Source organism: Fragaria vesca, linkage group LG2 (genome assembly GCF_000184155.1).
Source record: "Fragaria vesca subsp. vesca linkage group LG2, FraVesHawaii_1.0, whole genome shotgun sequence".
NCBI lineage: Eukaryota > Viridiplantae > Streptophyta > Magnoliopsida > Rosales > Rosaceae > Fragaria > Fragaria vesca.
In genome coordinates, this window is record NC_020492.1 from 17225295 (window position 1) to 17247452 (window position 22158).

The 22158-nt window shown below is 38.6% G+C and overlaps 5 protein-coding genes across 5 annotated transcripts; 2 read left to right on the forward strand and 3 right to left on the reverse strand.

Moving 5' to 3' along the window:
- Positions 1–1203: 1203 nt before the first annotated feature.
- LOC101308828 (zerumbone synthase-like) lies at positions 1204–2524 on the forward strand. Its single transcript, XM_004290670.1, has 3 exons — positions 1204–1313; positions 1522–1596; positions 1676–2524. Exons 1-3 carry the CDS (start codon positions 1294–1296, stop codon positions 2475–2477), a joined length of 897 nt encoding a protein of 298 aa, XP_004290718.1. The 5' UTR covers positions 1204–1293; the 3' UTR covers positions 2478–2524.
- Positions 2525–2692: 168 nt separating this feature from the next.
- LOC101299160 lies at positions 2693–3372 on the reverse strand. Its single transcript, XM_004292575.1, has 2 exons — positions 3052–3372; positions 2693–2953 (listed from the first exon to the last, which is right to left on the reverse strand). Exons 1-2 carry the CDS (start codon positions 3337–3339, stop codon positions 2693–2695), a joined length of 549 nt encoding a protein of 182 aa, XP_004292623.1. The 5' UTR covers positions 3340–3372.
- Positions 3373–3759: 387 nt separating this feature from the next.
- On the reverse strand, positions 3760–11223 carry LOC101299450 (auxin response factor 23-like). Its single transcript, XM_004292576.1, has 15 exons — positions 11141–11223; positions 11069–11097; positions 8135–8247; positions 7822–7917; positions 7631–7687; positions 7383–7535; positions 6854–6938; positions 6373–6463; positions 5912–6076; positions 5679–5798; positions 5469–5544; positions 5183–5357; positions 4489–5036; positions 3963–4153; positions 3760–3856 (listed from the first exon to the last, which is right to left on the reverse strand). Exons 1-15 carry the CDS (start codon positions 11221–11223, stop codon positions 3760–3762), a joined length of 2079 nt encoding a protein of 692 aa, XP_004292624.1.
- A 1442-nt stretch (positions 11224–12665) lies between these two features.
- LOC101309113 (protease Do-like 2, chloroplastic-like) lies at positions 12666–19038 on the forward strand. The gene is made up of 21 exons (XM_004290671.1): positions 12666–12891; positions 12978–13136; positions 13285–13335; positions 13597–13670; positions 13756–13819; positions 14145–14189; positions 14313–14420; positions 15036–15113; positions 15267–15333; positions 15472–15530; positions 15653–15752; positions 16231–16310; positions 16654–16710; positions 16963–17066; positions 17411–17498; positions 17610–17695; positions 17811–17835; positions 17949–18020; positions 18261–18311; positions 18384–18444; positions 18530–19038. Exons 1-21 carry the CDS (start codon positions 12697–12699, stop codon positions 18772–18774), a joined length of 1869 nt encoding a protein of 622 aa, XP_004290719.1. The 5' UTR covers positions 12666–12696; the 3' UTR covers positions 18775–19038.
- A 131-nt stretch (positions 19039–19169) lies between these two features.
- LOC101309411 (flavin-containing monooxygenase YUCCA10-like) lies at positions 19170–20673 on the reverse strand. Its single transcript, XM_004290672.1, has 4 exons — positions 20053–20673; positions 19695–19928; positions 19434–19559; positions 19170–19334 (listed from the first exon to the last, which is right to left on the reverse strand). Exons 1-4 carry the CDS (start codon positions 20671–20673, stop codon positions 19170–19172), a joined length of 1146 nt encoding a protein of 381 aa, XP_004290720.1.
- Between the last annotated feature and the right edge of the window lie 1485 nt (positions 20674–22158).

A 22158-nucleotide genomic window follows, 5' to 3' on the forward strand; every position in this document is an offset into this window, starting at 1 on the left:
TCATTACTGTGTGCTAGGACCTAGTTGAGAAACATTGGTCAGGAATCACTAGCTAACCACTCATATATCAACTCCAATCTTCAAGATGTAGCTCAAGTAGTTTTAAAGAAGCTTAAGGGGTCAGGGGTGTGATCAAACCACCATTAATGCACGCATTGCATCTCATCAGTCCTGGGAAATCTCCGGCTGTCGCACCACCTACATCTTAAGGAAACACTAAACTAAACCTAAGGCAACTATTAAGCTTACCGATGTTGTTTAACTTATCACATTCCAACTAAACACTTATAACACCAGTCTAGGTACGATGGCTTTGTGGACAACATCAATGTACCAAGGAAATGTGGTTTGGCATAGAAGAAGCTGTTAGGAAAGTGATCTCGAGTATCAATTGTATTAGGAATGTATAATCTGTAGTTATCTATTTCCTACTGTATACCTGATTCTAGTTTGATTGTAGGAGATTAGTTACCTTGTAGGTAAGGACTTTGCCTTGTACATATGTATACTGCCTTGAATCAATGTGAATTCATTCCAGCCAGTTCGGTCTTTCTTTCAGAAGCCATAGTACTGTACTTCTCTGATTAGAAATCAATTCAATCAAACTAGAGCTGGTTCTGGTAAAGATATGAACCTATCAGCCGGATGTGGCAGTGTTAAGGTCTGATGGTGAGAACATAGTCATCCCTCAGAACAGCTGCCGGTAAGCGAGGAATTACGTATATTTTGCTACTGTTGTGATAAAAGAAAAATGTCTTGGAGACTAAAGTCCAATTAGCTTAAATTGTAAGCAGCTATAGTTTTCCTTCTTATGAAAGCTACTTTTTATCTACTTCTATAAACAACAGCTTAATAGTGTAATTTTTTAAATGGTGTAAAACTTTCTGCATAACATAAACTATGCCAAACTGTGCTCAAACCTATAAAAAATAATCTAGAACATGGAACTCACAGATGGTATATAATTCTGTGTTCACATAAATCTCAAGCTATATACAGTTTTATAGTCGACATAATTGAATACAGAAGCAATGCATTAGAAAAAACCAGCTCTGTCAGTTGTGATAATATCCAACAAGAGCAAAGTTGTGCGTGTATTGTCATATGCTAAGAAGGGCCCACATACTGTTGTCCATTTCTAAACTCTTTGATTCCTTCTTCTCACCTCATAATGTTAAGCAGCAGAATAAGGCAAAAGTTCACCAAGAACGTGAGAGCTAAAGAGCTGAAGAAAGTGGAGTGAAGCTAGAACCAGTAAACAAAATCCATCTTTCTTCAACAATTAAAGAAAGTATGATCAGGGTCGGATTCAGGTTGGCTTCTCTACCATTTTCGTTTCCTTTTTTAAGTCATTCACTATAGTGGTTAGCTATACTAATTTTGCTCTCTCTGTGGTTGAGGTACTCTCTTTGAATTGAACTTTTGGATAAGTGAATAGTAAACTGCTGGCTATGTATTACTATGATTATGCTGATTTGATGAAAGAAAAACTGAAAACTAAGTGGACTGAAGTTTGAACAGAAAACATGTTACCTTTACAAGAGCTTTGGTTTCTCCAAGCTGCTTCAAGATGGGGTATTCATCACAGAGTGGAAGGTAAGCCAATTTGACTGGATAACGTAGGAGTAGTCTCTTCATGATTTGATTACCTTTACTCAAATGCTTGTCAAAGCAGACTTGAAGGCAAGGTGGCACTGATTACTGGAGCAGCAAGTGGCATAGGAAAGGCAACCGCATCAAAATTTATCAGCAATGGCGCCAAGGTTGTTCTTGCAGATATACAACAGCAGCTTGGCCAAGAAGTAGCAAAGGAGCTTGGTCCTAATGCCAGCTTCATTGCCTGTGATGTCACGAAAGAATCTGACATTTCCAGTGCTGTAGATTTCACCATCTCTAAGCACAGCCAGCTTGATATTATGTACAGCAATGCAGGTGTAGCTTGTATGACTCCCCCAAGTATTGTGGACCTTGACCTGGCAGTGTTTGATTGTGTCATGAACATCAACGTGCGAGGAGTCCTGGCAGGAATTAAGCACGCTTCACGTGTGATGATCCCACGCAAAACTGGCTCAATTCTCTGCACAGCCAGCATCACAGGACTAATGGGAGGACTCGCACAACACACCTATTCTCTGTCCAAGTTTGCTGTCATAGGCATTGTCAAGTCTCTGGCTGCGGAACTATGCCAGCATGGTATCCGGATCAATTGCATATCCCCATTCGCCATTCCAACCCCATTTGTAATCGAAGAAATGAGTAAGATTTATCAAGGAGCTGATGTAGAAAAGCTAATTGAAATCATACATCGCTCTGGCGCCTTAGAAGGAGCAAACTGTGAACCCATTGACATTGCCAATGCTGCACTTTACCTAGCTTCAGATGATGCTAAATATGTTAGTGGCCATAATTTGGTTGTAGATGGAGGTTTTACATCTTTCAAGACTTTGAATTTCCCTGCACCACATCAGGTGCATTAAGCCTTCCATGTCAATTCTTGTAATGCAAATATCCAAGTTCCTAATTCAAACCTCTTCCTAGTTTCTACCATTGTGTCAAGATTCACAGAGAACAAACAAACAAGATAAACCTTCAAGTAACATCGAATTATCAAAGCTTACTCGTACATACAAAATGCCAGAGAAGATAAATTCAGTGAACGAAAAGCGAAACCTTAATAAATGGGTTTTGACAACTAGGCCTGCTCTATCCTTTGTGCAATCAAACTCACAGCTGCATTGGCTGATGAGAAAGCCCCATGAAAACTCTCCTGATAAGAAATGGATTCCAATTCCATTGCCATCTTCAACAAAATCTCACCCAGATCAGTCTGTTTCTCTAGCAAAGCCTTATAGTATGACTGAGCAGCAATCTTGCTGATTTCCACATTGGTTGGTTCTGGGCAGTACTCATCATCCAACCACTTATGCAAAGTGACCCTCAACCACTCTGATTCCTACATCCATTCATATCAAAAACAATCAAATAAATACTGATAACAACTTCAATTTTGTAAATTACAAAAAGGGTATGGACCAAATTGATGTCATATACCTCCAAGGCCTTGGAAGGGACCAAGTAATGTTCTGGGACACTCAAGTCTTGAACTTGGGCATCTGGGTCTTCTTCTTCATCCACTTGGGTTTCTGGGTTTGAAGCAGACTGAGATCTTAGAGCTGTTTGTAACTTGGAAAGAACAAATTTTGTGACAATTGGCTGCGACTGAACCAAGACATTGAGTGCAGGCACAGCAAGATTGGTTCTAGCTGAAATGTTATTGCAAGAGGAAGAACTCAACTTTGGAATAGCTGTGATTGTTCGAGCGGCATACAAAGATTTCATGGTTTTTGGTGGCGGGAAATAAACTAAAGTGTGTTTCTTTGCCTGAAATTCACAAAGGTGAGCCTTTTAATGGTTTTTAGACCTGCAACGTTTGATCCTTTTGGATGAGACTGTTGGGACCACAAGGACCCGACCCGACCCGGTTAATAAATTGCTGAAACGGGGTTCAGAAGCTTCAGATCATATTTATTCATTACCAAAAGATCATATTCATTCAGTTATTGTACCAGAAAAGGTTTCAGCTTCAGCTTTAATCTGGAATTTATTCCCTTGCAAAACAAAAGCATCCTCTAGAGAATACACAGATTTATTGATTTGTGAGGTGACACCGATACACATTATGACAAGACGAAAATGCGCCTTCATATAGGCGGGTTTATTACACATCTTTCTCGTTGATATGAACAGACGAAGAGGAACTTAGGGGGATGTCGCATTTGGTGACCCTGGATTCAGATTGTCGACTTCTTGATCCTTTGGACAGATGAACATTTTTCGCACCATTGACAGAAATTCACTGCATATGTAAAGTTGTTAGTAAATAACAAAGACCAATGGGAGATAGATGACAGTGGAACAGAAATGAAAAACTTTAAGACACAGTTTGAGTTCAAGTTCTTTACTGCCACAGGTAATCTCCTATGAGCATCATGTCGCCTTCATCGTCCATGTAAGTTATCTGCCATCCACTGCTTCCGTCGATCAACCTTCCTTCAAAATCAAACATTTGGTCAAGCTCAGAAACAAGCTCACCATACCCATCAAAGCGTGTGAGGTCCACCGATCTTCCAAGGGCTGCTCCATGCTTGAGCACCTGAAAGAATGTTGACATGCTCCAAACGTATGAGGATACTAATTGCTTCACACTTAAATGCATATGCCTCCTAGTGCAAATGCAACTTGAAATACATAAGCATGCTTCTCCATACGAACAACTTGCACATAATCACACCAACATATATCCCTTCAAGTTTTTAGAAATTACTTGGGAACCTGTTTGCCATGTGATGACCGGTGTAAGTAGCTTGGTATAACCTAACGGTATTGTGAATAATGCAAGTGCAATAGAATTTATCCAACTAGCAGCAATTTATCTTTGACAAAGTTGCTTGCCAAGACAGCCATAAGGAAGCTTCATATTTAATTTACCTTTATGCAACTCCTGTTGCTGACAGAACAACATTTCTTGCTTTGTGTCTCAGAATGAACGCAAGAAAAACTCTTGGATGTCTCTGAAAGTTGGACAGTTTCAGAAACACTTGACTGAGAAATTGGAGGAATAGAACAAGGACTTAAAAGTCCGGTAGAATTGGCAACTTGTGGTGAAGGGAGCTCCGAGTGACTGTTATCTAAATTGACTCCAAAAAGCATGAGGGTATTTGGTCGAACAAATGGCCCTTGAGTCTTACTCCTCTGTTTGGAGGCACTTAATTCTTGAGACCCAGAGGAGTTTATATTTGGAACCGACATGCTTCTGCTAAATGGTTCACTGTCAACCCCAAAAGGAGTAAACTGCGGGGGCCATTGGTTAGTGTTACATGGAGTCAGCATATTTTCACAGGAAAATGCTATTGAACTGCAAGGACTTTGGTGTAGCGGGTCATGCATTGGAGCATCCAGATCATAGGCATGTATTTCGCTTATTTCTTGACCTTGAAAGACCTCTTGTCTTTGAGGCATTATTGATGGAAATGGGCCTATCAAGAAAAAAGGAGAGTGAACTTGATTAGTTTCGACATGAATGAATTGGATATCATATTAGATCTAATGATGAATGAACGGACACTTGTTTTCTGAAAATCTGAAGAAAGATTCGACAAGTAGATATACAAGAGTTACCCACCATTCCTGGCCAACCCAGAAAACATAGGTGATGAAGGATCAGGTATACGTAGTCTCTTATGATGTGGGCGAGGGAAAGAAGCCCTCTTCTTATTGCTGGATTCTGCAGGCTTAATGTTCCAAGGAGAGAGCCTTTCCGAATGCAAGATTGTATCTGAAGTGGCATCCCATTGCACCTACAAGGGAATAATACCTGGTCATATAATTAAAAACATGAAGAGACAATTATCTCAACTATGAGATTGCAAATTTGGAGATTTGAGGGTCCTAAAAAGGGATTTGGGTACCTTCAGACGCCCCCACTCAGAACTGGGCCACCTAATAGAATCCTTATCATTAATGTCTATTATGGTACCTTCACATCTGTACATAAAATGAAAAAAAAAAAAAAAAATACATTTAAAAAACCATAACACTTGGAAACAGAAGGAAAATGAACACTGCCTACTGCACATTTGTCCATCCATTCTCGCACTCACAAGGCATAGCTTTATTACCTCTTCTCTGCACCTTCTTCACCTTCAAACCACATTTTGAATCTCATCCCAACAGAATATTCATATTGGGCTGATTTCATGTATTGATCATATGGAATTATGAATGGTGCAGGACTGGTCCTGCATGTGCATAAAAAGGCTTCATGCTTAGAAGCTAAAGATATAAGTACTCCCAGTGCTATAGCTATATATTCAACCTTAAATCCCACAGCTCCGAGTATCAAGTAGCTTACCAAGGACGATAATACACGGTAAACATGGTTCCAGTAGAAATGGCATGGAAGGCACAAGCAAGGATGCCATGCTGCATGCTATTACCAGAAATGAGAGAAGCTGTTGCATTGTCTTGTGTTTTGGTCGCACGGCGTATGCCAACACGAAGCTCTCCATTTTCTCCTCTGCAAAACCAGAATTACCATCGTTACATACCTAGAACTAAAGACAGCTACCTTTTCAAATGGAAAGCTTGTGAATAAACTAAAGAATGCTTGCCAAAAGGAGCCCAGCGCATATTCCCATAGCTGTCAAGTTGAGGTTCTTTTGCACAATAAATTTAGCAGAATATTCTGCGTGTATCTCGACTTAAGAATCTAAGAGATTCATGTTCATGAAAATTCGTCATTTATCATCTTTCAAACAACTGGTAATTGGACCTATTACATATGGAGAAGGGAGAGAAAGCAAGAGAGGGTACCTGACAAAGATACATACATCCCCAGGAACAAGCTTCTTGGCAGTGACAAACGTACTCCAACCACTAGTGAGCAAGTGTCTCTTTGGCTGACCTACATTTATTGTTGGATATACAGCTTAGAATCCAATATAGATACAGGATGACCATGCACATGAACTAGCACTGTTCACTGAGCTTAAGAAGATGATTAGAAATTAAATCGTAAATGTAAAGTATGTAGCACTAGTGGCCGTTTATGTGTAGGTCCAAAGCAATTGCCTTTCTGTTCCCAGGTTTCTGGGATATCCTAGACTTTGTCTTATTTAAATGTAATAATCACGGAACTGATGTATATTATCATCGCATTGTTGTACCAATGAGCATATATATGTTTTGAAACATCTAAACTTAAGCATGTGATTTCTGATTGTCCAAGTCCTAGTGATGATGGTTATATAAAATTCACTGCTAGATGTTTGCAAGTGTCTGGGTGTAAATATACCTCGATATATATGCCGAAAATGCCATTGAACTCCATGCAAATCCTTTGCGGTGAGTTCCTGTACTGGTGGTTGCTGAAACAAATCCTGCAAGAACATCTACAACATGTGAATTAGTCGGAGTTACTGAACTTTAATTCACATCATTGATGGATATCTTATAAGTATATGTGATTACAAAAAGGTGAAGAATCAAATAGTAGATCGCCTGTGACACAATTAATCAAAAGGGCCAGGTTACCAGCATATTCATAATACTCAAGTAAAATGGTCGAATACTGCATTGGCGGGTTTTGTGAATTTCATTACTTCAATTGTCAAGACATCAAACCCAAAATAAAAGCATTTGAAGCACCTCTCGATTTGTAACATGTAAACTTAACCTTAATCCAAATCAATTGGTTATTTTCTTAAAAGATTTTCTATCTTATGCCTAGCCCAATTATACAAGTTCCTAAGAGATGCATGTCATACATATTCTAAAATGTGTTTATTGTTTTATTTCAATGGAAGCCATGAAAGGATACTAACCAGAGGTGGAAAGAAGTCCTCAGCATGCCGCTTTGGAACAGAGAATCCACCATGGGTGCTTGTATCAGATGGAGTGAGTATTTTGCTAAAGTATGTCCTGGTTCTATGAGGCAAAGATGGAGCATTTTCATCCTCAAGACTTAGCTGATCTTGCTGCAAGATGCCAAAGCAGTAAAGTAAAGCTCGGTTGATAAATTTTATCTAGATAGGGAAGTTCCAAATTTTCATATGACGCCCAAGAAAACTACCTCCGTCACAGGAAGCAATGTTATTTGCGCAAAGACCTCATCTGTGTGAACTTCAGCCTGCAAATCAGTCATCCAGTACAAGCAATTAACTCCCACAAATTGTGAGCCATTAAATTTTTCTATCAAACCAACATTTTGAATGTGTTTTTTACACATCCTGGTAAAATACATGCAGTGAAAAAATGATATACCTTAAGTTGAACATTGACAACATGACAAAGAATCTTGGGAGGCAAATTGTATTTTGGCATGGCCGAATTAGAGTCTGTGTCTGCATATGCCTCAACCTACTCTAGATCAACAAGCAAACATGTTACATATCCGAACAACAGACGAAAACCAACAGGATTAACTGAAATTCACAATTCAGTATCGAAATTTTAACCTTTGTAACAAAAGATTTACGCTACATTCTCAATTATTTCAATTTATGGTTCCTGAACTTGAAAGCATTCATAATTGGATATTTGGATATATTCTTATACAGAAACAGAGGAGATGAACCTGTTCAATATGGCCTTGAGCAATGTAAAAGACTTTGTCTCCAGGGCGTGGGACATAGATATTAGACCCGGCGCATGTATGCCATAGTTGGGTGTCCAGATCATCTTTCCCACCTAAAACACCAAAAGCAGAATCATAACTTCATAAGACTAACCAAATCATCAGGGCAAAACAAGAACAGTAAAAACCCATTAAAGGGAAAAGTGCATCAAAGATTCACAACTGAAAACCCATTTCACCAATTGAAACCTTTTCATTACGAACACTCATCCTTCAGATAAGCCACTATCCAGAAAAATAAATCACAAGGTGACGCCTAAGAAAGGTTCAGACTTCAAGAGTAAAATAAACTTATTAACAAATGATAACAAGGGTTTTTACTTTATTAGACATTTACTCTAATAAAAAAACAAAAACAAAAACAGAGACTACAGACTTGATCAAAAAAAAACAGAGACTACAGAGCAGTGCTAACCAGCTCAACAGTTCAGAGTTCAGAAAAAATGACATGACTGATGGAGTGAAGGGTCTACCTTGGCGGTTGTTAACAGGGCAGGCACTCTGTTGCTCACCACTGATTGAACTAGCCATCTCTATTCAGCTATTCTCCGTTTCTCTCACAACACCGGAATAATAACCGGAAAATGCACAACAATCCGGCGAGAAACCAAAACCAAACCGGTAATTAAGAAAAACAAAAGACGGATCAGTAAGATGATCCAGAGAATAAGGACAAAATGGGGCGACGAGGACCAAGTGGTGCAACCGTACGTCTCTAAGCTAAAGCTTTTAACCCCTTCCTCTCCCTCTCCCTCTCTCTCTCTCCTTTTCCGTTCTGCACGCCACAGAGCCAAAACCGAAAGGGTGCGAGCGGCGTGAGCAGGCAATAATGTTGTAACGCTCAGATGATGATGGTGTAGAGAAAGGAAAAAGAGAGAGAAAGGAAGAGAAGGGTGGTGCGGGGAGGGCGTGATATAGTGGTGGGTTGTGTTGTACGTAGCAGCAGGGCTCGTACTGGCGCCTGGTGGCGATGTTTGCTAACTTTTGGCGACGATAACCCCGATGCGCTCCTTTTGCCTGCCCTCTTTGTCCTGTGGCGATCGCGGCCGTTGGTTTGGATATGGGGCCCGCGGGGGTGGAGGTGGAGCTGCGGCGTAGGGGATCATGTATTTTATGCATGAGGAATATTGAAGAGGGTAGAGGGAACAGAGTTGGCTCGACGTGTCGTATGTGGGTGGTAACAAATCAGTGGACTGAAACACCAAAGTGGACTAGGTTGGGGGAACATCGATAGTAATTTAATTTGGAAGTCTGGAGAATGGTCCAAATTTGTTAATTTAATTAGCTAGCTGGTTCTGTTTTAGTATTCTGCTCCATTCTTGCTGGGTCTTTTCTGGTAAGTTTTGTTCTTTTTAAGATCAAAGATTTATTCTTTAATGATCAAGATCTATCATAAACAAATTATGTACAAGCTATTCACATTTCCAATGTGAAATCATCATAAACCCAAGCTATTCATAATGCTACTAAGAAATCATCCGTAATTTGAGGGCTACATGCACACTATTAATTTTGAGGTTCATGATACGTTTTTGTGTCCAACAATAAGAAAAAACTTCGCATGTATTCGAATAACATCACAACGATGCACATCATTAAGATTGAGACTCCAAACTCCTAAACTCAATGGAATAGGAACTTTGACCTTACCAAAAACCTCAAAAGGTAAACTCGAACAAAATATCATATGCACATATGCCTCGCCCCAGTATCCATGTGTTTATCAATTCTCGATTCAAGATTCACATTTTACGCTTCGGTTCAAATTGAATATTTAGTGTAACATAAAATTGACGTGATCACTTTTGTTTGTTGATTATACATAACTTATCAATTAAAATAATCAAAACGACAAACAAAACTAGATTAACATATAAGGAACAAATTGTGTTGAGAGTGATCGAAATGTGTAGCTTATTTTTTTCATAGGTATTTTAGTAATTAAAATAGTAATTAATTCCATTATTGTTCTAATTCTATATGGTAAGTAAACAGCTTAATGGAATTGAAATCTCCATGTACTGTTTTATTTCGTCTCTCGTTCATTTCGTCTTTCCTTCGTGATGAATTTCATTCTAAGTAAACGTGCCATAAAAGTATTGAAAGCGATGATCCTACAATATTTGTATTCGTGGGCCAACGCAACCCTAACATCATTTTAGTACATACGACAAAATTACAATTAAGGATGTGAAACTAAAGACCTATGATTTACAAGTGAAGATTAATGACATAACGACAATATTATATAACTAATAAAAGTAGTTTTAGTATGATTTTGAAAATCTTTTTTCAGAGTGTGTAAGTAAAGAATTGATTTGATTCAAGTCATAATCTATATGGGATCTTCAGCCATTGCTTGCTACCAACAAAGCGAATTCGGCCCTTTTTAGGGATAGAGTTCGTGATAGGGGTGAACAGTTGCCACAGAGCCTTTGTGTTTTTTAAGACTTTGGACCGTTAAAACAATATCGGAATCAACATACCAAGGATAAATTCACTAAACACATTTGACCATATTTCACATTCAAAGCCTGCCGGGAGTTAGCCATCAAGTCCTATATCGCATGTATGAAGCTTCTATCTAGATTGTGCACCTGAAAAAACATTACGCTTCCACCATTGTGTGCATTGTTGCAGCAACTTTTTCTTTCTTTCTTTTACTCCATTGAAAGGCAAAAACTGGAATACACGTGTCGTACGGTGCTCCAGACGGAGTCGTTAACGGAATGGCAGTTCTGTAATTTCAGGTCATCACAGTTATCGTCGGATTTTACTGTAAGACTGAAGGGAGAGTTTGCCCGAATCAAAGAAACCCTTGTCTATCTCCTTCACTCCACCTATACCCTCTTCCCCCACACCCACCCCTAGAACCGCCACCGCCACCGCCACCATTGCCGCCGCTTCAATTTCACTGATGGGTCACGAGCTAGTCCCGTCGACTACCACACCCCCGCTCCCAAAACCCCCGCCCCCACTGCTCTAGCCCTCGGCTTCCGATTCCACCCTACCGACGAAGAGCTCGTCATTTACTACCTCAAACGCAAAGTCTGCCGCAAACCCTTCAAATTCAACGCGATCTCCGATGTTGATATCTACAAGAGCGAGCCTTGGGACCGCGCTTGTGAGTGATACCCACTTGCTCATTTCTTTGATTTTTGCTTAAAAATCTATGCTTATGTGAAATTGTATTTGGAATCCAATAACCCAAACTCCTAGAAAAATTACATATTCAGCTCATTGGCGAGAGAGAAGAGCCGAATCATTTCGGTTGGATTTGAAGATACAATTTGGATCTAGAATCGGAAATCCAAGAAGTTTACAGTTTATCAGGCGTTGTTGTATTTCAAGAGGGCTATGAATCATGAGCATATGATATGTTTTTTTAAGATCACTTACAAACATAATTAATCAATTGTTCTTTCTTCTTCTTTTTTGTTTGAAAATGGTCGTTCTGTTTCTTTGATGCTCACTCCTCACTGCTCATGGGAGGAATTTCAACTCAGCAATTAGACAAAAAAAAAAAACGGTTTACTCCAAATGAAATAGCACCAGCATATCAATCAAACAAGCTTGAAAGCATCCATGCTTTTAATTCGCTCTCTCCCTTAAGTGGTTCTCCATTTCTTCTTTGTTTCAGATTCGACTAGCTGGTATTTGAATTCAATTATGGAAATTCGTTGAATCACTTGAATGATTCAGATTCTTGCTAATGGGAACTGAAGGAGATTTCAAGAATAGAGTGTCCAGATAAATAGAGAATATGTTGTGTTTTATTTGATTGTTGATCAATAATTCAGTATTGTTTGTATTTTATCTTTATTTGACTTGTTTTACTGCACTATTTTCAGTTTTTAACTGATAACTGTAGTTAAGTCTGTAATTACGTCAATAACCTTGTCTTTCAGAATGTGTGGACAAAAACAAGCCATGCGCTTATAACCCACTTTGGCGTACACTACTCCCGTGTATTCTAGCGCTTTCCCCATTGAAAAACGGAAATGAACTTTTCTACCACAATCTCGAAGAGGATCGGAGCTTTTCGCCGTGGACGGTGACGCCAAGTCGTTTTCCCAAGCACTGCGGGGAAAAGACACAAACAGACAGGAGCAATTAAGACCCCGACAACGACACTTCCGATACGTTTTCCTAAGCACCCTCGGGGGCATTAATGGAAAAGTCTGCTCCTTTCCCCGGTAACATTTCTCTTTCCATCACTTTTCCTGCTGCGGTCCCACCCATTTAACACAGGCAGAGTTCAGAATCCAACACGTGTTAACCCCTCGAATAAACAAAAGCCCAATTCCGGCCCACACACTTCCCCAGCCCAAAAGCCCAATGGGCACCCGTTTCAAACCCATAGGCGCCAAAAAAAATATACCAGAGAAAAAACCCAGATATTCAATTATCTTACGGATAAGGAAACACAGTGGTATAAAACAGAAAATTAGTTTCTCCCAGAGAGAAGCCCCTTTCTTCTTTCAGCTCTCGATTTTTTTCAAATGGCCGTTGCGGTCAGTAACTGCTACTTCTCCGTCCTCACCTCCACCGTTAAATTCCGCTCCGCCGTCTCCGCCGCCCAGCCCAGCTTCGCGGCGTCGCTGTGGTCAGGCAGCAGCTGCCACACTATTAAACCAGTCTGCCAGAGTAACGGAGCTGCTTCGAACTCACGGAAAGGCGATAAATCACGGTCGGAGGTAAAAGTATGAACCCTAATTTATGTGTTGGTGTGAATTGTTTTGGAATTGGTTGATTTCTGAGAGTATTGGTTTTGGAAATGTAGAAAGAAGGTGTTAAAAAGAAGCTTATCGGAAATGGTGACGTGTTGAGTGGTGGTGGTGGAGGGAAGAAGGGGCGGTCGCAACAGGCGGCGTATAAGCCGTTTGGAACGCAGAGGAAAGAGAAGAAAGAGTCTGTAGCTGATCAAAAGGAGAAGAAGCAGGTATGGTTTTTTCCGATGCTCAATTTTAGGACTAGTTTGTGTTATTGGCTAGTCGACGCCATTATCGGAAGAGTTTAGAGAAATGTTCACTGTTTGAGCTTAATCTTTCGAGTTATCTGTATTGATGAGGTGGTTGGACTTGATTCAGGCTGAAGTGAGAAATCTTCAGGATGCTGATTTTCTCAATGCAGTCGTCAAGGTAATTGTTGCTCTCTGTGTTCCAAGTTTTGAACACATTTTCTCTTATTAAGTAGAGTCGAGGCCAGACATTGTTTGCACCTTCTAGGTAGGTTGATGTTTGGTGTGGTTTATATTCATATCGGAGTTTCCTGGTGTATATCTGTTCACTTAGGTGCTGAGTCTGTAAAAACAATGTTAATTCTATCACGCAAATCTCATAATTTGCAGAATCTATTGTGTAACTGGCTGGTAGGTGATGATTGTTTCAACATATGTTTAGGTGTACTGCACCCATACTGCTCCTGACTATTCCCTTCCTTGGCAAAAGCAAAGACAATTTACAAGTACAGGCAGGCAAGTTCAGTACTCTTCTCATGTCTTCCATATCCCTATCATGTGTGTGATTTTAAGAACTTATTATCTGAATATTTTGATGCAGTGCTTTTATGATTGGTGACGGTAAACTCTTAACAAACGCCCATTGTGTTGAACATTATACTCAGGTACTTTGTTGTCTGTAATTGTGTATAATTAGTAGATTAGGTACAAAATGTCATTGGACTACCCCTTAGAAATGTGAAATGCTCAAAATTGTCTGTAGTTGGATGTATATCAACTTTTCCTTTAGACGACATACACTAGCTAAACTTTGCATCTTACGTGATATTCATTAAGGTTTTCGGTTCTCATTATAAATTATTCCAATCATATCGTAGAGATTATGATTTGCAGGGACAGTGATGTACCAAGAAATCTGAAGGATGCATAATGCACTCATTTATCATTGTTTTAAACTTATGATCATTATTTTTTTCTTAATTAATGCAGGTTAAAGTGAAGAGAAGGGGAGATGATACCAAATATGTGGCTAAGGTATTTGATCCTCATAAAATTAACATTGTGTCTCAATATCTTGGAGATAATTAAGATGCTGTAGCTTATTATCAGTAGAGGGGGGTTGTGATATAGCTTTACTGTTAGTGACTTAACTTGCAGGTTTTAGCCAAAGGTGTTGATTGTGATATAGCCTTGCTCACGGTAGAAAGTGAGGAATTCTGGAAAGGAGCAGAGCCGCTCCATTTTGGAAGCTTGCCACATCTTCAGGTTTAGACCCATTTCACTTTGTAATGGTTTTGTATGGTATTATTCAGTGCTTGGAGTTGTGACAAATTGGTTAGTTCATTTTAAAATAGCCCGTGAAGTTATTAATATGAATAGATGAACTTTCCAAGTGTTTATTAGTTTTTAACCTGATACCCAGTGGACAAGAATTTATTGTCAGGTACCTTTAACAAAACAAAATCAGACTTAATTGTGGAAGTCGTGGATGTGACTGCTAAAATTTTGTCAAAAGAAGCAAACTTCTGTCTCATAATTAACAATTTTAGGATGCATGTTGACCACTTTATCTCCAGGCTTTTATATTAGCTTGAACTGACCATCCACCTGACTTAAATCTTAGATTTAGCATTACATGATCTAACTGATGCCGTCCATCTTATTACCACTTCTACCAAGCTAGTGTAGCTTTGTTATTCAGAAACTGTAGAAGTTGTAGGTTTTTTTTTTTTTTTTTTTTTTTTTTTCTCTCTCTCTCTCTTTTTTTCATGAAAATTTAAATTTAAGTGTCATAGTTTTTAAATTCTTGCTATAACATCACTTGGATGAAACTCTAAAGCGCTATACCATCACTTGCTATTCTTGCTATACAATTGTCAGGAAGCAGTGACTGTTGTAGGATATCCCCTTGGAGGAGATACCATTTCAGTAACGAAGGGAGTTGTATCGCGTATAGAGGTTTGGTTCTCCCTACCTTAGTGGACTTGTATGATATTTTGCTTGCTGATAGTACTTTAGCCCTGATAATCAGTTTGTTGTTAATTATGTCATCTGTCAAAGCTGTGTTACAGAAATATAAGGCACCAAGTTTCTTACAATTTATATCTACAGGTTACCTCATATGCTCATGGATCATCTGATCTGTTGGGCATTCAGATTGATGCAGCAATAAATCCTGGTCAGCATATAACTCAAATTTACAATGAATACTCTTGTTCTTTGGGAAGTCACTTGGCTGCCTGAAGACTAAGATCCTTATTTTACACATTATTCATATCTTTCTCATAGACTTCTGTTTCAATTTGCTGAATTGTAGGTAATAGTGGTGGTCCTGCATTCAATGACCAAGGAGAGTGCATTGGTGTGGCATTTCAGGTAAATTTGCTGGCTTGCTGTCAAAGTTTGTTTATCCATTTATTTGGTCTTACTTTTTTGGCTATATAAGTAAATTATGTGGCATGAAAAAGTTTCTCTTCTTTTTAACACACCTCTTTTAGGTCTACAGATCTGAAGAGGCCGAGAATATTGGATATGTGATTCCTACTACAGTTGTCTCTCACTTTTTGAATGATTATGAGAGGAATGGGAAGTACACAGGTGAGGACTGTTCCCAACTTTCGTCTGTGTGAAGTGAAATTATTCAGTGCATGGACTTTGTATCCTGTTGAGTTTATGGTGTGTCTGTGCATTGGTTTTGACTTCATCTTCCTCATCTATTCTTGGTGCATTAAGCATCAGGGAAAGCAGAACTGTTGTCTGGCATGAATTTTATGGGTTCTATTCTTAAACCATGATGTAGTTTGTTTAAGGCTTAGGGATATGTTACAAGCTACAGACCTAAAAGGTGTTTTTATATATGTAATTAACTAGACTAAAAATTGATAGTGGATTTATTCACTTTGTCAGGAATGTATAATACTTGCTGCCTTATTTAGTGGCAGACAGTTTTACTGCTATATTTAATTTAATTAGTCAGGCCACAATCTGTCTAGTGTGATTAGAAACCTAATACTTATCTGGATCTTGCCAACTTATTCGGACTTATCGCAATCAATTGTGATGATTCGACGACCAGGTTTCCCTTGCCTTGGTGTTATGTTGCAAAAGTTGGAGAATCCTGCATTACGAGCATGCTTAAAAGTAGAATCTGTTGAGGTATGTCTCTTTGTTCAATTAGTGTTTCTTGGATCAGCTAGTAATAATAATAGATATAGATAATAAACATTTGTAGTACATATCTAGTTGAATTTTTCACTTTTGTCTCGGATAAGCATAGTATCTGCAGCTGAATATGAAGCGGCAGTGAAAAAAGTTTTAAATAATCTTTTGAACAACAAATAGTAAAGGCTTTGATGGAAGGTTCATGAGGACCATGTAAAACATGTAGTAATTTACCATTACTTGTGCCATGTTTAGGTTTCATTAAGATGATAACTTGTATCTGCTATGTAGTTAATCTTCTTATGCATTTACCCCAGCACATCTGACTTGTGTGCAGGGTGTACTGGTGCGACGAGTAGAACCCACTTGTGATGCACATAATGTACTAAAGGAGGTATATATGTTTGTTCTAATTTTGAGCAGTTCATTTATATGAGTTGCTACTTGTCAAACAGCTATTTTTCAGTGCTTCTCAGTCTATATAATATATTAAGTGATGAAAATGAAAATGGGAGAGCAAAAATGTGAAGTGGGATTTTATAGAAGTGGAAATAAACGAACAGCAATAGCATGTGTTTTTAGGAAATACTCCCCAGCTAAGTTTGGAGATTCGTTAAGAACTCTAATGGAACGTGTGTTTTTCCAGGGGGACGTGATTGTAAGCTTCGATGACGTGCATGTAGGGTGTGAAGGAACAGTACCATTTCGATCAAATGAGCGCATTGCATTCCGCTACCTTATAAGCCAAAAGTAAGGCCCTGGTTCTATGAAACGAAATTATGTTAAAAGTTGCATTTTGTTTTCATATGCTTTCTGTTTCTTTTGGTAATCATATATGGTATGTTGTTTAGCTTAACTTCCACAGTTATGCCAGACCAAAAAATGGCTTTGGTATTGTACTGGTCTCCAGTGGAGTCCGTTGTTCTGTTTAGAGTTTATTTACATTTATCGGAAGTCATGTTCTTCCACATTTGCCTTTTCCCATCTCTCACATCATGTCCTTCATCTTGATTCCCTACTGTAGAGTATGCATCCATGTTCTAGTTTGTATGTTTATAGGCACAATCATTAGCTATATCCATTATCCTATACAGATTTGCAGGTGATGTTGCAGAGCTTGGTATTATTAGAGCCGGAGAATTCATGAAAGTCAAAGCAGAGTTGAACCCACGAGTGCATTTGGTGAGCTAAAAGAAAATTGGGACCTTTTCCCATAAAGTGATATAATGTCAGTCCCATGGTCTTATCCTTTGATTTCATCCTAATTATTTTGATCTCTTTTTCCCCAACAAGGTTCCTTATCATATCGATGGAGGGCAGCCCTCTTACTTAATAATTGCTGGTTTGGTGTTTACCCCACTCTCAGAACCATTAATAGAGTATGTCATGCACATCTTTGAAACTCAGAAACATTTTTTTTTATCTCTGTTTCTTTTGTCGTAAAGATCTGCTAGGATAATTTGAAACTAACCATTTCTTATGTTCTTTCGGCAGTGAGGAGTGTGATGATTCTATAGGGGTAAGTTGTCACTGTCTTGACGAAAAATCCCTGTTTAAGTTTTTTTTCATCTGACTAGAATGCATGTTTATGGTTTGAAAATTGAATTAATTTTTTTATTCTTTCCTGGTCAGTTGAAACTTTTGGCGAAGGCACGCTACTCTTTGGCTAGATTCAAAGGGGAACAGATTGTAATCTTATCACAGGTTAGCTGCATATAAGTATCGAACTAAATTTGGGTTTCGCTTTAGAGTTGATCAAAGCTGATGTCTGTCATTATTGTCCCATCTGGGCCTTCCCTGTCTGAGAGAAATATTTTTCCATTTTTTTTTAATAAGAATAGGAGAATTTCTCTTTTCGTTACTCTATTTATAATTTTTTCTCTTTGATGCAATTTCTTGAGTTGTGTTTGTATTTTCTCATCCTTTGAGTCTTTATCTTGATAGGTCTTAGCAAATGAAGTAAATATAGGGTATGAAGATATGAGCAATCAACAGGCAAGTTTTCTGTTACCATGTACAAATCAGCCAACTATATGGCGTTCGCTCTTAACAAAAATCTAATTTCAGGTTTTGAAGTTAAATGGAACTCCAATAAAGAACATTCATCATTTAGCTCACCTTGTAGATTGTAAGTAGTAATACACCCTTTTTTCAATATCAACTATTCAATTTATCCCACTGATTGTAATAAGTGTGGCTTTGCTTTTATTCAGCATGCAAGCACAAGTACTTGGTCTTTGAATTTGAAGACAACTATATAACAGTTCTAGAAAGAGAAGGTGCACTAGCTTCTTCAACCAGCATTCTCAAAGACTACGGGATTCCAGCTGAAAGATCTTCGGATCTGTTGGAGCCATATGTTGATTCAGTTGTGGACGGCCAAGCAGACCAGGAGGATTTGGGTGACAGTCCGGTTTCAAATCTGGAAATTGGCTTTGATGGACTTATTTGGGCTTAATTGTCACCCAGGTAAAAACCAGATTTTCCTCAATACAAGCCATCAGTAGGAAGATAGTCAATAAGTTCAAGGCCCCTATATTATCCCCTTCTATTATTTCTATCTATTGATTTTTGAGCTTTCTTAGAGCTGAGTGTAACAATTTTCCCATCTGTTCTTGAGGTAGCATAAATTGTAATTTTGTATTCAGCCTGGAGATCATTGTTGTATCATTACTGTATGTGACAAAATAGTCATAAGCTATTCATTCTTTTATTTTATACGACATTCATGACTCATCTTATGTTTTATACATAGTCCCACAGAATATGAGAAAACGAAAATAAAAATATTGTAGGTAGGTATGAGACTATGAGTCTATGACTTTGACCTTGACTTTGTCTTGGCTTTGAACATTACAGAGATGACTGGATGTCGTTGGCTATATTTTGAGCATCCTCACTAGATCCATACAATCCTCTTCTTGATAGTCCCACACAGAATAAACCATTCTTGCCTTTCCAATGGTTTGGAAAACTAGGTCTTGGAAGGCCATCCTCTTTCAGAAGATAATCATCCCCCTAGTGATAATATAAATAAAAGTAAATAAATATGAAATAGTTGGGGCCAAAAAACAAGAACACTAGACTTTGTTTAGTGTAATTGATTAGTAAAATCACCTTGAGCCACAAATGTGTTGATCTCTTGAACCCAGTGCAGAACACGATCGAGTCAAATTGGTATGACTTGCCATTTTTAAGCTTCACATCGTTTCCTCTAATGCTGCCTATTTCTGTAGGTAAAACCTGTATGGATAAAAAAAATTAACCTGGGTAAGTTCTAGTGTTATAGGCTTATAGCATCGTTATAGACTTATAGTTATGTTGTCGACTTGTCAGTACGAAAATGATGTATGGAAGAGGAGACGGTGATTTGTTTACCTGAATCTCACCGGACTTGATCTTACTACATGTGCCGACATCAATGGCCGGATACTTACCGTACTTGATCTTCATAAAAAAAGGACCCTCTTTCGGCCTGGCAATCCCATACTTGGCCAGGTCTCCATAAACCAACTTGCTAAGCAAAACCATCAAAGTATCAACTTTGCTTAATGAGAGATATCTCAGCAAAACCAAGGCCAAGTAAACCATTCTCTTTGACAGAAAATGAACCTGCATATATAACACATCATATCATACGGTTATGCTATATTCTACATTCACCATATAGTAAAAAGAATATTAGGTATGACATATGTGGTAAATGAATGTAAGTTAATTAGATTTGACTATTTACCGGGCTCCGAACAATGATTGAAGTCCTTGCACCATGGTTTGCCAGATCCAAAGCAATCTCCATGCCGGAATTCCCAGAGCCGACAACCAAAACATTCTTGTTCTTGAACTCAACCCCGGATTTGAATCGGGTCGAGTGAAGAACCTCCCCATCAAAACTACTCAACCCTTCAATCTCCGGCACATATGGATTGGTTGCTTCACCAGTAGCCACCACCAAAAACCTTCCCAGAAACACCTCCACCTCACCACCACAGCCCTCATCATTGTTCATCGCCTTCACCACCCATCTCTCAGAACCCTCATCATAAGTTGCAGACTCGACGTTTCTCTGGTACATGGGACTGATCTTGAAATGTGCAACGTAGTCATCCAAGTACTGAATGAACTGTTTTTTGGGTACATAAGTGGGACAAGAGGACGGGAATGACATGTGGGGGAGCTCACAGAACTGCTTCTGAAGGTGAAGGTGGAGACGGTCGTACGAGTACTTCTTCCAAAGAGAAGCAAAACAGTCTTCTCTTTCGAGAAGTAGGTATGGGATTTCGAGCCGGCTGAGACAGCCGGCCACGGCGAGGCCGGACGGGCCAGCACCGACTATTATCACCGCCGCTTCCGGCATTTTGCGGTGATGTATAGGAGTGGTGTGCACTTTTAGCAAGGTGGGGATTAATCTTAGTCTCTATAACTCTCTATATATAGCTAGCTTAGTTAGCATGAGCAGAAAGATTGAGAGTGGGTTGGCTGGCTTTTATATATATTTGATATTTCTACTTTCTATAGCAGATGCTCCATCTGAAAATCTTAGTGCTCCGTTTGGAGGAGAAATTTTTCAGTGCTACAGAAGAACAACGTGGTAATCGTGGTTCTATATTCCAATTAAATTTAGACATGTCATGAAAAATTATTTAAACTATTTTGTTAAAGACTATTTTGGGTTTTATGTTGTTTTTTAAATACTAAACCCTAATCCCTAATCCCTAATCCCTAAACCCTAAACCCTAAACCCTAAACCCTAAACCCTAAACCCTATACCCTAACCCTAAACTCTAAACCCTAAACCCTAGGTTGAACTTGCTAAATACCCATGAATGTCATTTCACAAAAAATAAAAAATATTAGTTAATATTTTAGTTGTAAAAAATCCACATGTCTAAATTTGATTGGAATGTAGGACCACGTCAGACTGTCATGTGGTCCTCCCGTAGCACTTAAAAATTTCTCCGTTTGGAGGAAGGAAAATAAAATTTGGATTGAAGTCAAAATTAATGAGGAATTGTTAACAATTAACTATGAATTACCTCATTTTGCAATTTATATTTGAAATTAGAATTAAATTCAGTTTACCCCCATGAGGTTTGAGAGTTACTTCATGTTAATCCCTATACTTTCAATTTCATCAGTTTACCCCTCAAACTTTTGAATTTTCCTCAAGCGTGACCAAATATCTTATATTCTGTCTAAATCGGACGTTAACTGTTAATAATTTTAACATTAACTGTGAGGCCAATATCTAGAATTTGGGTAAATCGGACCTTATATGTCCAAATCGGACCTTAATTGCTGATAATTAAAGGTTAATTCAAACAGAATATGAGAATTTGGGCACGGCAGACAAAAATTGAAGAGTTCAAGGGGTAAACTGATGAAAATAAAAATGTAGGGACTAACATGAAGTCACCCCCAAACCAAAGGGGGTAAACTGAATTTAATTCTTGAAATTATATATGAATGTCTATGCAAAGTCCCTAGTTTCCTATCTCGTTAGTGTTTGTTTCTTAATTTGTATGAGAGGTTTCGGTGTTTGTCTCCTTCTTCTCTTTTTATTATTTTCATTAAATAACCTCGTTCTTAGGAGGGTTACTAAAAAAGAAAATTCTCGATCATGTAGGGATAGTTAGGGCTCGACGATCATGTTCTTGCAATTAATTTCAATCCAAAACCATAAACCGGATAATACAACGTCGCATCATGTCATTTGTCCTGCAATCGAAATCGTAAGTTCGTAACAAAAACTAGGAAGATGCGGTGTGGAAGGAGAGAGAGAGAGAGAGAGAGAGAGAGAGAGAGAGAGAGAGAGAGAGAGAGAGAGAGAGAGAGTAGTGTA

Coding starts and splice junctions, on each gene's coding strand:
- LOC101299450 (XM_004292576.1), bottom strand. CDS start 11,223: ATGACGAGCTCTTCGTCGGTAGGGTGGAATCGGAAGCCGAGGGCTAGA. Junction 6,939..7,382: donor AGGACTTCTTTCCACCTCTG/GTTAGTATCCTT, acceptor ATGTTCTTGCAG/GATTTGTTTCAGCAACCACC. Junction 6,464..6,853: donor TTTTCGGCATATATATCGAG/GTATATTTACAC, acceptor CAATAAATGTAG/GTCAGCCAAAGAGACACTTG.
- LOC101309411 (XM_004290672.1), bottom strand. CDS start 20,673: ATGCCGGAAGCGGCGGTGATAATAGTCGGTGCTGGCCCGTCCGGCCTC. Junction 19,560..19,694: donor TCAAGTCCGGTGAGATTCAG/GTAAACAAATCA, acceptor TTATCCATACAG/GTTTTACCTACAGAAATAGG. Junction 19,335..19,433: donor CAACACATTTGTGGCTCAAG/GTGATTTTACTA, acceptor TATTATCACTAG/GGGGATGATTATCTTCTGAA.
- LOC101299160 (XM_004292575.1), bottom strand. CDS start 3,339: ATGAAATCTTTGTATGCCGCTCGAACAATCACAGCTATTCCAAAGTTG. Junction 2,954..3,051: donor TCCCTTCCAAGGCCTTGGAG/GTATATGACATC, acceptor GAATGGATGTAG/GAATCAGAGTGGTTGAGGGT.
- LOC101308828 (XM_004290670.1), top strand. CDS start 1,294: ATGATCAGGGTCGGATTCAG. Junction 1,314..1,521: donor ATGATCAGGGTCGGATTCAG/GTTGGCTTCTCT, acceptor AAGTTTGAACAG/AAAACATGTTACCTTTACAA. Junction 1,597..1,675: donor TATTCATCACAGAGTGGAAG/GTAAGCCAATTT, acceptor TTGTCAAAGCAG/ACTTGAAGGCAAGGTGGCAC.
- LOC101309113 (XM_004290671.1), top strand. CDS start 12,697: ATGGCCGTTGCGGTCAGTAACTGCTACTTCTCCGTCCTCACCTCCACC. Junction 15,753..16,230: donor GAGGAATGGGAAGTACACAG/GTGAGGACTGTT, acceptor TTCGACGACCAG/GTTTCCCTTGCCTTGGTGTT. Junction 17,836..17,948: donor AGTGTGATGATTCTATAGGG/GTAAGTTGTCAC, acceptor TTTCCTGGTCAG/TTGAAACTTTTGGCGAAGGC.